The 14,885-nt window shown below is 41.0% G+C and overlaps 1 protein-coding gene across 4 annotated transcripts in view; it reads right to left on the minus strand.

Annotated features, from left to right (window-relative positions):
- VPS35L (VPS35 endosomal protein sorting factor like) overlaps positions 1–14,885 on the minus strand; it is a gene marked incomplete at its 5' end in the record, with an annotated part of 129,505 nt that overhangs the window by 38,489 nt on the left and 76,131 nt on the right. For 3 of the 4 annotated variants that reach the window (XM_082857441.1, XM_082857444.1, XM_082857443.1), the window contains 6 exons: positions 2,992–3,106; positions 3,935–4,012; positions 5,528–5,626; positions 8,066–8,129; positions 10,088–10,168; positions 11,658–11,743. In XM_082857441.1, coding sequence (XP_082713567.1) covers positions 2,992–3,106; positions 3,935–4,012; positions 5,528–5,626; positions 8,066–8,129; positions 10,088–10,168; positions 11,658–11,743 — 523 coding nt within the window. The remainder of the gene's footprint in view (positions 1–2,991; positions 3,107–3,934; positions 4,013–5,527; positions 5,627–8,065; positions 8,130–10,087; positions 10,169–11,657; positions 11,744–14,885) is intronic. The other variant, XM_082857442.1, reaches the window with a different exon arrangement.

The following is a 14,885-nucleotide window of genomic DNA, read 5'->3' on the forward strand; positions in this document are numbered from 1 at the left end:
AGGCCATCTCCTCTACCTGGAAGGCCAACTATTCCTTCTCCCCTTCCCCATAGCCCTTTCCTGATAAACAAATGCTCTTCTTTCAAGACCCACCTTTAACATTACTTCCATTGTAAAACATCCTCCTTTCTGAGGTTAGAAACTGTAAAGATAAAGGAACCAAGATAAAAATAAAGGGGAAAGAATCTGCTCTTGCTGTGAGCTGGTGGTAACCTTCCAGAAAGAACCACTGACAAACAAGGGCAAGGAGCTATCCAGTGACAGTGAACAGGCATCTCTGGGCCACATCTAGGTCAGAAGCACTTGATCAAACAACTGATTTGCAAGTCCTTCATTTCTCCTAAATATCTGGGGCAATGGGTGACCCTAGACCAAATCCCCGCATGATCCAGTCTACATGCTGAACCAGTGTGTCCAAAGGACCAGAACTGGGCCTCCCCATAATAAGCCTTCGTCAGCATTCCACAGTGGCCTGGCTGAGAGTTCAATGGGAGTTTACTTGTTGGGCTGAGTCAGCCCTGGCAAAGCCACAGCCTGATAAAGAAGATACAGCCAAGGCTGGATCAAGGGAGGCTAGAAAATGAATAGCGGGAGGGCTTCCCTGGTGGCGCAGTGGTTGAGAATCTGCCTGCTAGTGCAGGGGACACGGGTTCGAGCCCTGGTCTGGGAGGATCCCATATGGCGCGGAGCAACTGGGCCCGTGAGCCACAACTACTGAGCCTGCACGTCTGGAGCCTGTGCTCCGCAACAAGAGAGGCCGCGATAGTGAGAGGCCCGCACACCGCAATGAAGAGTGGCCCCCGCTTGCCACAACTAGAGAAAGCCCTCGCACAGAAACGAAGACCCAACACAGCAAAAGCAAATTAATTAATTAATAAACCCCTACCCCCAACATCTTCTAAAAAAAAAAAGATGAATAGCGGGGAGGGGATGTTTTATAACCAGCTGAGGAGGGGGTGTTTACGGAGGCAAACAAACCAAAGTGGCCCACTTCCACAAGCTTCATTTCATTTATATTTAGCCTTCCCGTTCTCAGTAATTGAATGTATGATTTATTTTGGCCAGCAATTGCTGCATGTGGCTTTCAGAAAAACAACAACAGCCTTTTACGGTTTAGCACCACAGCGCTTAGAGACTTGAGCAAAATCATCAGATAAATTATTGAGCATGAAAAAAAATTATTAAGCATGAAGTGGACTCCACACTCCTGCCCGCCCTGCTGCAGCTTAAAGTGCAGGGGAGGTAGAGGAGGAGTCCAGAGCTCTAACACAGGGGGCGCTGACTGCCCACACCCGGGTACCAGTCTGCTCTGATGCTACCTATCTCTGGGTGTGGACTGAGGGCATCCCAGCAGGGAAACTGTCATTCCCGGCTCTCCTCCAACAGTTCTTGGGAGCAGCAAATCTTTATTTAGCTTAAGAATTTGTTTTTCTTTTTTGAAAACAAAAAATAGCATGAAGCAAGTTGGGAGAAGAAAGACCTAGGCTTGCGGGGCCTCCACGTGCAGCTCACAGCTCTGGTATCTGCAGCTCACAACCCATTCCTAATGTTACAGGTGACGCCAAACTCAGGGATCCCCACGTGGGTCTACTACTCCTGACCTTTTTAAGAGGGAACCGGTTTATAAGATTTAAAAGTTCCTAACATTAATTTAATCTAATTAATTAAGCGAATCTAATCTTCAGTTTGCACATCACTGGGGTTTTGGCAGCGGCTGTTAATTTTTGTTTTGTTTCCTGCAAACCCATCATCCTTACCAAAGCAGGCACTAGGAGAAAGGTCCATGTGTACTGACAAATAATGAGGACATATCTGCTCTTGTGGGACTTGCAGTCCTCGTGGGGAAAGAGGGTGTCCAGACAGTAAGTAAACAAACACACACAGTAAGAAAGCATCAGAACAAGGTAAACGCCGTGAGGACAAGAGGAGGATGGCACAGAACGTGACTGGGGAGGTGCGGCTACTTTAGCTAGAGGGGACAGGAAAGGACCCTGCAAGAGGTGAGGCTTGATTCCCATCTCTGGCCTAGTAATTTAAAAAAATGCAAATATCTGGGGGTGAGATCATTCTAGAAGAAGGGAACAGCAAGTGCAAAGGCTCTGAACTGGAAGACAGCTTAGTATGTTCAAAGAACAGTAAAAAGCCAGTGTGGCTAAAGCGTGGTGTAAGATGAGGACAGAAGGCCGGAAGGCACCAGACCACGTAGGGACTTCAGCCAAGGCGTCTGGTTTAATTCCAAATGCACTGGGAGGCTACTACAGGAACCCATAGCAAAACCAAGCAGAGTTTGAAAAGGTTCCTGGATAGCAATCATGTCTGAAGACTTTGGTGACATCGAGGCCTCGGTGGGAAGGACCCCAGCTTCCCACAGCGCTAACCCACCCACCATTGCACCCTTTGCTGGCGTCCTTCCCTTCCCAGTCTCCCCTCCCCGTCACCCTACGGACACTCACTGGGATCGCCTCCTAAATAAACCACTCGCACGATCCTGGTTCCAGGAGAGCTCTGTACCTCGTACAGAAACGGGTCTTGGGCAGAATTTTTATACCTAATAGCAAGCTGTAGAGAGTCTTCATTCTCTACTGATTAGACTCTACTCCTGTATCTCTGGGGTTTTAAACAAATGAACATTGAAAACAACAAATAAACTTGAATCTGCTGTGAATAAGCAGTCCTAACTTCTAAAACTCTCTACGGATGTCTGAGCCACCTGACCTGGCCTGCCTGATACAGATTCAGGAAGGTCCTTACAGGAAATTACCCCTGCTCTGTAATCTGTCTGACTCTATAAATGTGTGTCCGAGGTGCTTCCTACTAAAGAAACAGATTTAAAACTCATCACTTGTTGATCACTTCTTTCTTTCTTTCCTCCTTAAAGGATTCTCTCTACACACTCACACACACATATCCACACACTGCTGAGTCCGCTTTCCTAAGGAGCCAGGAATTGTCTGAGAGCAGAGGAGAGGAGAGAGTGAGGGATGGGCTCACCTTGGGAGAGGCACTGGTTGGCCAAGGCCACCTGACCAGAATGCAGGTAGAGGTTGAGGCGGGTGAAGATTCCCACCAGGGAGGGAATGGTGATGAAGCAGTAGGCAACGCAGGCCTAGAAGGAAGGGGAGAAACAGCAGGTTACATGGCAATGCCATCATAATGGGTTAATACTCTTGTTTTCATCCACCATATATTTTCAAGTAAAAACACTAAAATAATTAATCTCCCCATTAGGAACCCCCATTTCTCCCCCTTGCTTCCGCTGTATTTGCCTCTTTGGGAGGAGGGGGAGGGGCAACCAAGGAGAGTAATGGTGTATGAAAAATAAATCCTCATCCATCGTCGCAGGAAGTAAACAGATAACACCTAATATTGATAAGTTAAAGAAGCGGCTGTTAAAACCAATTAGTTAAAAAAACAGAGGTAATTTGAAGAAGAAGTTGCTACAAAGAGCTTGAGGTGGTTGACGCTGAGGAGAGAGGTATACGGTGAGAAAGGGCAGGGCCGGGGCGCTTATTTTTCACTGTAATCTTTTTAGTATGATTTTATTTTTAAAGCATGGATATGGATTGCTTTGACAATATTTTGAGCAGCATACTCAAGAAGCAAATTTCTTTCAAAGTTGGGAATTTATCAAGAGGGAAAAAAGGTACTAGGCCTTCCAGTTACAGGCACAAGCCAGAGACAGCTCAGCTGGCACACAAAATTGCAAATCCATTTCTCAACCCCCTCCCCATAACATGTATCAAAATTCAGACTCCTTTGATCATTTCTTTTGAAAACATTAAGAAAAGTGGTCAGTCAGAGATATGCAAGGAAAAATCCAGAAAATCAGTACTAAACCAGCCTTAATCTCTTTCTGGGAATAGCAATTCAGAAACTTGCAAAAGAAACAGCCCACTGGAGTTCAAAGTCTGTGAGTCTTATCTTTACAACATACCCGGACAAATGCAGCCGTCTTTCTGGAATGATTTCCTTTCATTACTTTTCTTGTTTCCATTGCCAACCGGTTCACACTCTAGATTAATCAGTAACACAGAAATGGGAATGAAATGATGGCTGATTCAGATTAACATCTTCCAGAGAGATTTGGACATTAACTGCATACAAGTCAATGAGAGCAAGCTAACCAGAACCAAGACTCGTTAGCTCCAAACCCCGAAATGGCAAAGGAGTCATCAGGCCAGATTCGATCTCGGCTTCAGCAAGCATCTCCAAGGGACGCTCGCTGAGTTAAGTCATGCCTATCAACCGGCGTAACAAATGACCATTTTCTGGCTTAATGAATAGCTAGGGTTCGCTTACTTCGTTTCCAGAAATCCCCCACACTAAGCTTAAGATCTTAGAAATCTTAACAGAAACCTCCAAAACCGGACGCAGACCATACAAAGTAGCTCTGCAACACTAAGGATAACCGTAAGAACAGTATAACCGCAGCCGCATCATCACTTATAGAGAAGCGGGTGCTGTTCTAGGAGCTGCACATTCCTAGCTCATTTCATCCTCATAAGTCTTATATTTAATCCTCATATTTAGGTCTGAAGCTTAGTAATGCTACGAAATCTGATAACCAGCAGACAAACACATAAAAAGGTTGCTTTCCTTGAATTTACACGAAGCAATTCAAGGACCTTAGGGAATCTTTACACAAATATAAAAAGTTTGGACCTATGGTTCCCAAACTGTGTACAATGACACCCCAGGGTGTTGCAGCAAAATCACAGGGGCACCACATTTTTTGGACAACCACAGCAAGGCTCAGTGGTTGAACACTATGCAAAGCACTAGTGTGAGGGAGCTCACAGACCATGGTACATTCCTTGCAGTCATTTCATATCTTTGCAAAATTGGGTTTTTAGCAGATGCTGTGATAAAAAGCACTGTGCAAAAATTAATGTGGGGAAAAAAAATCTATCTGGAATGGGAGATAAAGTAGTGGTGTCCCATCTGATTCCAAGGTTTAAGAAGTTGTGCAGTATTCAACAGATGCATATACTTTATTAGTAAGTAATTATGATGATTTAAGAATGGAATGAAAATACATTATTTTTCTTTCAATTTATGTATACTGTTGGTTCAGAGGGCTGTCAAGCTGTTAGGGCACAAATTCTTAAGTTGTTTGAACCTTATTTCTTAATAAACAGAACTGTTATTTCTTCCTTTTGGCCTAAGGGCACCATGAAAAGTTACTGAAAGGCACCATGATCCAAGAAAGCTGGGACTCTGACTAGGCAACAAGGAATTCTAATGAGGTTAGTATTTCTATAACTAAATAATCAATGCAACTCACTTAACTCTTTGCTGTTGGCACGCAGGAATGAGAATATGCAAGTTTCAGAGAAAAAGAGGCCAATAAAACCACTCAAAGGCTTAAGCAAAGTTGCAGATTTTATTAACCTTTGAGAAAACACCTTTCATGCCTTGGGAACAGAAGCAATATGGGGCCAGAAGAATCCCAGATTAAAATTGGTGCGTGGCTCAATGATCAACAAATATGTATTGAGAGAACACATGAATGAATGAAAATCCTTACATGAATCAATTGCACAAGAACAGGTTCCAGATTGCAAAACATCGACCTGGCCTCAACGTAAAAACTCAGCTGTTGTTCAAAATCACGGCCAAAGGACACCTAGAGTCAAGGAGAAAGACACCGAGGATGTTATCTCCATTGTGAGCACACAATTGGAAAGTTTTGCCTGAGCTTGTGGGGGCAGGGGAGGCGCTGTGATGACAAGTCACCAGAAATCCCACAGCTATAAATGGTGGCTATCTCAGTCGTATGTAAGCAAACACACACATCCGTGCACTGGAATATACTCTAACTAGACTTCACATTACTTCACCCAGCAGAGAGCGGAAACGTTACTATTACCACCTCATCTTCACGACATTGGCATTGTTGTAGGACATAAAAAGACCAAAGGGTATAAAACAGAATCTCATAATGTAAAGAGGATTTCCCAGGCTAGAAGGAAACCACTGGAAAGGAAATGATGGAATTTTGTTTGTCAGCTGTGGCCTTTTTACAGAACACAGATTTGGTGATTGGGAGCCATTTGTCAGAGGGGTTCCCTCATAAGGGCCAAACCTTTCTGCTTCCTGAAGGGGATTCCAACCTCGGCAGCTCACTGGTGGCTGCCAGAGCCATAGATGGATGTTTTTCCACCATTAAAAATCCCCTCTACTCCTATTTCTTCACATTTATGAACAGCTGGTTGGTAGGACAAACTTTACTGCTACAGCAATCATTTTTGTCTGGAGGAGGTTTAATGTCACAATTTCCATTATAGCTATCAGGTTTCACATCTTATTTCCTCATATTCTTTTCCATTATAACTTGGTGGCTTTCAGATAAACCCATAAAAGGATAAATACCATGTGATCAGCATATAACTCAAGGGAACAAGAGAGGCACCTGGTAACAGTCATAGGTATTCAATACATAAAAAGGCTAATCCTGAATTTTCATCAAAATCGGTATTTTACCCATAGTTAAATTGACCCCTGTTGTTGAATGAGTCACATTTTCAAGGTGATTTTCAAAGTGATCTAGTTACTTTCATCTCAGTCAGCTTTTGTCTCGACTTTTCTATTCCAACAGCAGATACTGGCAGCAGTGGGTATTTTAGATTTGTGCCCTGAGAATTAAGGCAAAGGTTGTTCTGGCGGGGATGGACTGGTGGGTTATTCCCAAAGAAGCCTGCAACAACGCGTCCTGCTCTGCTTGTCCCTTCGCAGTGTCCCCGTAGACTCTTCCCATCCGAAGGTGGAGTCTGCTTTCCCCCGCTTCCAGAGGGCTGGCCCTGGGACTTGCTTTGACCAACAGAATGAAGCAGGAAGCAGCACAGATCACTGTGATTTCTGAACCTCCAAAGGCCCTGCAGCTTCTGATTTCACCCTCACCACACAAGAGCTCACTGAGATGAGTGAATGATGAGAGAATGACGGACAGAAAGAGGTCACATGGCCGAGAAATAAGCCACCCCAGCCAACAGCCACCACCAAGACCCCAGACACGTGCTCAAGGCTGTCCTGGATCCTCCAGCCCCAGTTCTGCCGCACCTCTGACATCCTACAGAGCGGCCTGGTTATCCAGCCAACCCACAGAATTGTAAGAATTAATAAAACACTGTTATTTTAAGCCACTAAGTTTGCGGTGAGTTGTTATACAGCACTGGGTAACTAGGACGAATGGAGAGTGAGCACTTGGCATTTCTCCCCGCCGACCTGACCCCCAGATTGTTTTCACCAGCATCTGATGAGCAGCATATCAGGTGCTTCAGGAAGCCCCTTCTCCAGGGAGTTCCCTGGTGGCCTGGGCCTTAGGATTCTGCGCTTTCACTGCCGTGGCCCAGGTTCCATCCCTGGTCAGGGAACTGAGATCCCACAAGCCGCACAGCACGGCCAAAAAAAATAATAAAAAAAAGAAAAGAAAAAATTTAAACTGGCTTTATTAAAAAGAAAAAAAAAAAGGCAGCCCCTTCTCCCACTCCACATGATTCGGGTGCCCAGGTGTGCCTGTCTCCCTAGCCTGGCCGATCAGTGTGTTCATTCTTTCTCACAGCAGCAATTTGCTCAGAGATGAGCTGGTGACCCAAATTAATCCAAGGAGACTCAGCCCCAGGACTTCTGCTGGAGCCCTTCCGGCTGGGCTGCAGAGCTGGAAGGAATGAAAACCCGGAGCTCTTACGGGGAGTGAGCCTGCCTGGGAAGGACGCCAAGAGAGAAGAGCCACGAGCCAAAGACACACATGGCAGGTCCTGACACCACCACAGGGACCCCAGGTCCAGCTGCTCCTCCTGAGAGGTCTCTTCCTGGACTTTATGTCACATCAGCCAGCAAGTCCCCGCCCACCCTCCCCTTTTAATTTTTTCCTTAAGCCAGTTTGTCTTGGCTCTCCTTGCCCCCAGGGGAGTGCTGGCTAATATTAAGTTGTTTTCTAATTTCATCTTATCTCAATAAAAATGAAAAGCACCAGGGAACATAATGTTAACTGCTTTCACCAGAGGAAGGATAAACAATTACATCACATTTCCAAGTGCACTGAAACTTCTTCCCCAATACTTACCATTTTTATAAATCCATTAATCAAATATGCCAGCATTCTTTTCTCATCCTCAAGAGTGAGTGCACTAAAATCAATAATTGTACATAATTAACATTGAGGTGATAAATTAAAGTTTCCAAAGGAAAAAAAAGTATTAGAAGTAAGCAACTTAACAGGTAAGAACATTTTGCATTTTCTAGATTTAAAAAACTTCCAGGTATGTGTTTCTTTTGATGAAAATATGTAATCTAAATTAACATAATTTAAATGTGTTTCTAATTTCCCTCAAAGATGCTGTTCTCAAGATATATTTATTAACAGCAAAAGAGAAGGTAACTCTCTTCTTTGGAATTTGGATAGCAAGGTCCAACTTCAAATTTTCTATTTCAGAGAAATTTCATTCAACCTTTTACTATAAAAAGTTTAAACATGTAGCAAAGTTGAAATTATACAGTGAACACCAATACACCCTACTACTATCATTTTACAATATTTGCTTTATCATACAACTCTCCATTACTCTCTCCATCCATCAATCTACCTTATTTTGGAGATACAGCTTAAAGTAAATCACAGAACTCAGGTGCTTCTGTTTAATAGCAAATTTAGTATGAATATAAATGAAAAAATGTCAAGTCCTTATAGTTTTGATAATACATGTAAAGGTTTATAAATAGTTCTCCAAATTTATTTAAAAAAATTTTAAGAGCCAAAGACCAAGGCTCCTGTTTATTGGTTTGTTCTAAGGGAAAACAAGTCTGTATTGGCAAAGACTGCATACTGTCCTTCAATATGCAGTGTCCCCTTCATTATTTGAGACTACATTTCCCAAACTCCTTTGTAGCTAGGAGTAGTCACATGACAGTTCTGGCCAATGGGATGTGAATGCGAGTGATGTATGAGCCTCCCAAGTTGTGTCCCTAAAAGGAGGGTGCTGTCCTCCAGTGCCTGCCAGCTGCAACATGGACATGGTTGAGGTAAGTCACCTCCACCAGGGAGCAAGGACAACACCCCGGAGGGATAGCAGAGCAGTAAGACAAGAAACCTGGGCTCCTAGATGATGTTCTCAAGCAGAGCTATCCCACCCCCACCTTTTGGCTTCACACTTCTCATAAGAGAAACACATCTTCTATTTCGCTTAGGCCAAAAACCAATGGCCTACTAAAACAAGTACCTTTCTAAATGTTTTTTGTGCCTTTATTTCTATTTTTGTGCAACTAAAGTCTATCAGTTCCATTTATTATAAAAAGTCTGGATATTTTGATTTTGAAAACTACTTGTGAAGTTGAAAGCACAAAGTCATGAAATAAAGATTCTAAAATTCAGGGGGAAAAAAAAAAAGAAATACAATTCATCTTTGTTGATGGTTAAGTTCCAAAACAATTTTCTCATTTCTTGTAACATTTTCCTGTGAATCAAGCTGCTATGTTTAAAAATTCTTTGGGGACCAAACTTTCTGCCACAAATAAGCAGGAACTGCCTCAAGCACAGTCAAATGGAAACATGTAATAAAAAAGAAAAAAAGATAAGACAAATAAAGCTAGAAAGCAAAGGAGATAATTTGGCTTTTGACCCAAAGGTAAGGCCCATGGGTAGGTCTGACCCTCAAGTATACTCAACAAACTAAAGTCCTTCAGGTAAGGAATATACACAATTTTATTTGAATTTTAAATACTTGGCTAATATTGAGAAAAAAACTTAAAGGCTATGTTACTGGATGAGTGAACTCATTATTATACTATCCGCTGCTCTCAGAAATCTCCAGGAGACATGGAGTATGAGTTCACTTGGATGAAACCAGCCTTTTCCTCCCAATAGAAATCCCTTTGTAAAAACATTTGCCATCTCATTTTCTCAGGAAGGTTACCCTCAGCTCAGCCTCCCTTCTCCCCTGGACTGGAATGTCCTTGTTAACATGTATCTTAATAGACTCCATAAAATAATGTTATTCACAGTGGCAGCTTGAAGCAGTAATTCCCTAATGTACTATTATGTGGCATTAAGACCCAATCCAGGCTCGTTTCAGCCTTAAACATGGCTTACTTCACAGAGTCATGCATGGTCTTGCAAATGTGCAAAAGGGCGTTCAGAATGACGGGGTCCTTGGTGGGCTCTTGCTGATGCCTAGAAGACATTTAGAGATAACAGTAAAAGCCATGTCCACTGAGACCACAGAAAGCACAGATTTAGTTCTCATCTACGATACATATGTGAGAAGCAGTAAATTATCTGGTTGGCATTTGACATGGCCCAGATCACCAGCAATGGGCAATGATCTAGTTTTCTCTTAATTCTCCTTTAAATAACAAGTTTGCTCTTCTAACATATCATAACTTCTCCTAACTACAAAATCATGGTAAAACTGATACATTTCCTAAGCCAGACAAAGGGCAAATCTGTTTTCTTACCGTGTTTCTTGAACTTCTAAAGCTGTCCAACAACCTGTCCGTAACTGTGTTAAGTGCCAGGCAAAATTATTAATTTGGTTTCTCAAATAACATAAAAGGACACGCTCTTATAACAAATCTTTTTTTTTTTCTGGCCGCACCACGCGCCATATGGGATCTTAGTTCCCCAAGCAGGGATGGAAACTACACCCCCTACAGTGGAAGCATGGAGTCTCTCTCTCTCTTTTTTTAATATTTATTTATCTATCTATCTATCTATTAGGCTGCATCGGGCCTTAGTTGTGGCACGCAGGATCTTCACTGCGGCATTCGGGATCTTTAGTTGCAGCATGCAGGATCTAGTTCCCTGACCAGGTACTGAACCTGGGTCCCCTAAATTGAAAGCGCAGAATCTTACCCACTGGACCATCAGGGAAGTCCCAATAAATCTTTATGTAAGTAAAGTAGGTATACTTGTTTCAAGCATATGGAATTAACCTTCTGGAAAGGTAATACAAGGAAAGCTTAAAACATACATTCCAGCAACTTCTAACTCAATTTTCCAAACTCTGGTTACTTGAGTTCCATCTTGAGATATTTTTTTAATCACATCTACATACTTAATATTTACAGGGACTTGAACTTTTAACTTAACCTTGTCCTAAAGAATAATACATTTGAGGTCACTGATTAAACTAGTTATATATTATCTAACATACTTTAAAATAAATACACGTTTTAAAATAAAAATAAAAATCTCTCTTCCATGTACCACCTGAAAGTATTTCATGTACCATCAGCAGCAGGCAGTTTTGGGAAAACAGACTTAATCAATAAAATGAAAGGAACTAAGTTGAAAACTGATCACAAGTCTACACATTAACGATAGAAACCTTTCTAGCTCTGGTATCTTGAGAAGAATGACTTTATCTTCTACAATGACACTTCCTAAATAGTACATCAATAGATTGCTCCTTCCCAAATCACAGGAGTGAGATATGGGTGATGGTCAGGCTCTGTTAACATTTATTACTTTGTCTTCTTCAGCTAATTATAAACTTTTATCATGACTTCTCCTTTTAATGTGGTTTTCCTCTCAATGTTATTTTAGGTATAAATATAGCACTACATCACAGGCCCTCAAAATGCATAAATTGATTTCTTAGCAACAGGCTTCACAAGGGCAGCTGGAATTGAAGTTTCTGATTACATCATGTTACACTTACTTGATAAAAACTTCCATGATGCATTTGCAAACCTCCACCCGCACACTCTCTTTTTGGAACATGTCCAGAAATGGCAGAAATTTTTCCTAAAAAAAATAATAAAAGCACTCTACCTGCAATTTACACAAGTTACTGGAAGGAATTTGTGGGTTACTTTTTCTTTGAAGGGCAAAACAGAGGAAGAGTTGTTCATCTTTCTGAGGCAGCTCTGATCAGGACTCACATGAAAGCAAGTACAGAACTCTGAGGATTTTAAAACTATTACTATTAAAACAAATTGCACATGCCCAAGGACCAGGGCTGGGACCAGTTAACATTTTGGCAAATCATCTGGACAATCTTTAGATGAGAATAAGCTCTTCTTGGTAGCAGAAGGCAAAGGAGGCTCCAATCTTTTAATGAATGTATAGAGGAACAGAGAAAGAAGAGTCAGAGTTGTTCAGAGCAGCTTCTGCAACCTGACTCCTCATTCAGTGGCTGTGTGACCTTAAGCAAGTTACTCCACCTCTTCCAGCATCAGTTTCCTCATCTGTAAAGTGGGACTCATTACTACTCGTGCCTTCCCAGTGGTGTTCTGAAAATGATCTGAGGCAATCCATGTAAAGTCAATAGAAAAGATCAACAAAACTAGAAGCTGGTTCTTTGAAAAGATAAACAAAATTGATAAACCTTTAGCCAGACTCATCAAGAAAAAATGGGAGAGGGCCCAAATCAGTAAAAGCAGACATGAAAAAGAAGTTACAACTGATACCACAGAAATACAAAGAACCGTAAGAGACTACTACAAGCAACTATATGCCAACAAAACAGACAATCTAGAAGAAATGGAAAAATTCTTAGAAAGGTACAATCTCCTAAGAGTGAACCAATAAGAAACAGAAAATATAAAACAGACCAATCACAAGTACTAAAACTGATCTGTGATTAAGAAACTCCCAACAAACAAAAGTCCAGGACCAGATGGCTTCATAGGCAAATTCTATCAAACATTTAGAGAGGAGTTAATAAACTATTCCAAAAAATTAACTCACTCTCTGAGGCCACCATCACCCTGATACCAAAATCAGACAAAGATACCATCAAAAAGAAAATTACAGGCTAATATCACTGATGAACATAGATGCAAAAATCCAACAAAATACTGAATACTAGCAAACTGAATCCAACAATACATTAAAAAGATCATACACCATGAACAAATGGGGTCATTATCCCAAGGATGCAAGGATTTTTCAATATCCACAAGTCAATCAGTGTGATACACCACATTAATAAATTGAATAAAAACCACTATGATCATCTCAATAGATGCAGAAAAAGCTTTTGATAAAATTCAACATTCATTTATGATAAAAACTCTCCAGAAAGTGCATATAGAGGGGACCTACCTCAACATAATAAATGCCATATATGACAAACCCACAGCTCACATCATACTCAATGGCGAAAAGCTGAAAGCATTTCCTCTAAGATCAGGAACAAGACAAGGATGTCCACTCTCACCACTTTTATTCAACATAGTTTTGGAAGTCCTAGCCACAGCAATCAGAGAAGGAAAAGAAACAAAAGGAACCCAAATTGGAAAAGAAGAAGTAAAACTGTCACTGTTTGCAGATGACATGATACTATACATAGAAAACCCCAAAGTCACTACTGGAAAACTACTAGAGATTGCTCATCAATGAATTCGGTAAAGTTGCAGGATACAAAATTAATACATAGGGATCTGTTGCATTTCTATACACTAACAATGAAAGGTCAGAAAGAGAAACTAAGGCAACAATCCCATTTACCATTGCATCAAAAAGAATAAAATGCCTAGGAATAAACTTACCTAAGCAGGCAAAAGACCTGTACTCCAAAAACTTTAAGATGCTGATGAAAGAAATATAAAATGACACAAACAAATGGAAAGATATATACCATGTTCTTGGATTGGAAGAATCAACGTTGTCAAAACAACTATATTACCCAAGGAAACCTACAGATTCAATGCAATCCCTATGAAATTACCAACTGCATTTTTCACAGAACTAGAAAAAAAAATTTTAATTTGTATGGAAATACAAAAGACCCAAATATCCAAAGCAATCTTGAGAAAGAAAAACGGAGCTGGAGGAATCAGGCTCCCTGACTTCAGACTATACTACAAAGCTACAGTAATCAAGTCAGTATGGTAATGGCACAAAAACTGAAATACAGATCAATGGAACAGGATAGAAATCCCAGAGATAAACCCACGCACATATGGTCAATTAATCTACAAAAAAGGAGGCAAGGATATACAATGGAAAAAAGACAGTCTCTTCAATAAGTGGTGCTGGGAAAACTGGACAGCTACATGCAAAAGAATGAAATTAGAACATTCTCTAACACCATACACAAAAATAAACTCAAAACAGATTAAAGACCTAAACGTAAGACCAGATACTATAACACTTCGAGAGGAAAACGTAGGTAAGACACTCTTTGACATAAACTGCAACAATATCTTTTTGGATCTGTCTCCTAGAGTAATGGAAATAAAAACAAAAATAAACAAATGGAACCTAATTAAACTTAAAAAGCTTTTGCATAGCAAAGGAAACAAAACAAAAAGACAACCTACAGAATGGGAGAAAATATTTGCAAATGATGTGACTAACAAGGAATTAATCTTCAAAATATACAAAACAGCTCATACAGCTCAGTATCAAAAAATCAACCCAATCAAAAAGTAAGCAGAAGATCTAAAACGACATTTCTCCAAAGAACATGTACGGATGGCCAAAAGGCACATGAAAAGATGCCCAACATTGTTAATTTATTAGAGAATTGCAAATCAAAACTACAATGATGTATCACCTCACACCCAAAAGAATGGCCATAATCAAAAAGTCTACAAATAATAAACGCTGAAGAGGGTGTGAAGAAAACGGAACCCTCCTACAGTGCTGGTGGGAATGTAAATTGGTACAGACACTATGGAGAAGAGTATGGGGGTTCCTTAAAAAACTAAAAACAAAGCTACCATATGATCCATCAATTCCACTCCTGGGCATATATCCAAAGAAAAACATAATTCGAAAAGATACATGCACCCCAATAGCAGCACTATCTACAACAGCCAAGATGTGGAAGCAACCTAAGTGTCCACTGACAGATGAAGGGATAAATAAGATGTGGTGCATATGTATATATGTACACACACACACGCGCACACACACACACACACACACACACACACAC

Source organism: Leucopleurus acutus (genome assembly GCF_964270905.1).
Source record: "Leucopleurus acutus genome assembly, chromosome: 16".
Lineage (NCBI taxonomy): Eukaryota > Metazoa > Chordata > Mammalia > Artiodactyla > Delphinidae > Leucopleurus > Leucopleurus acutus.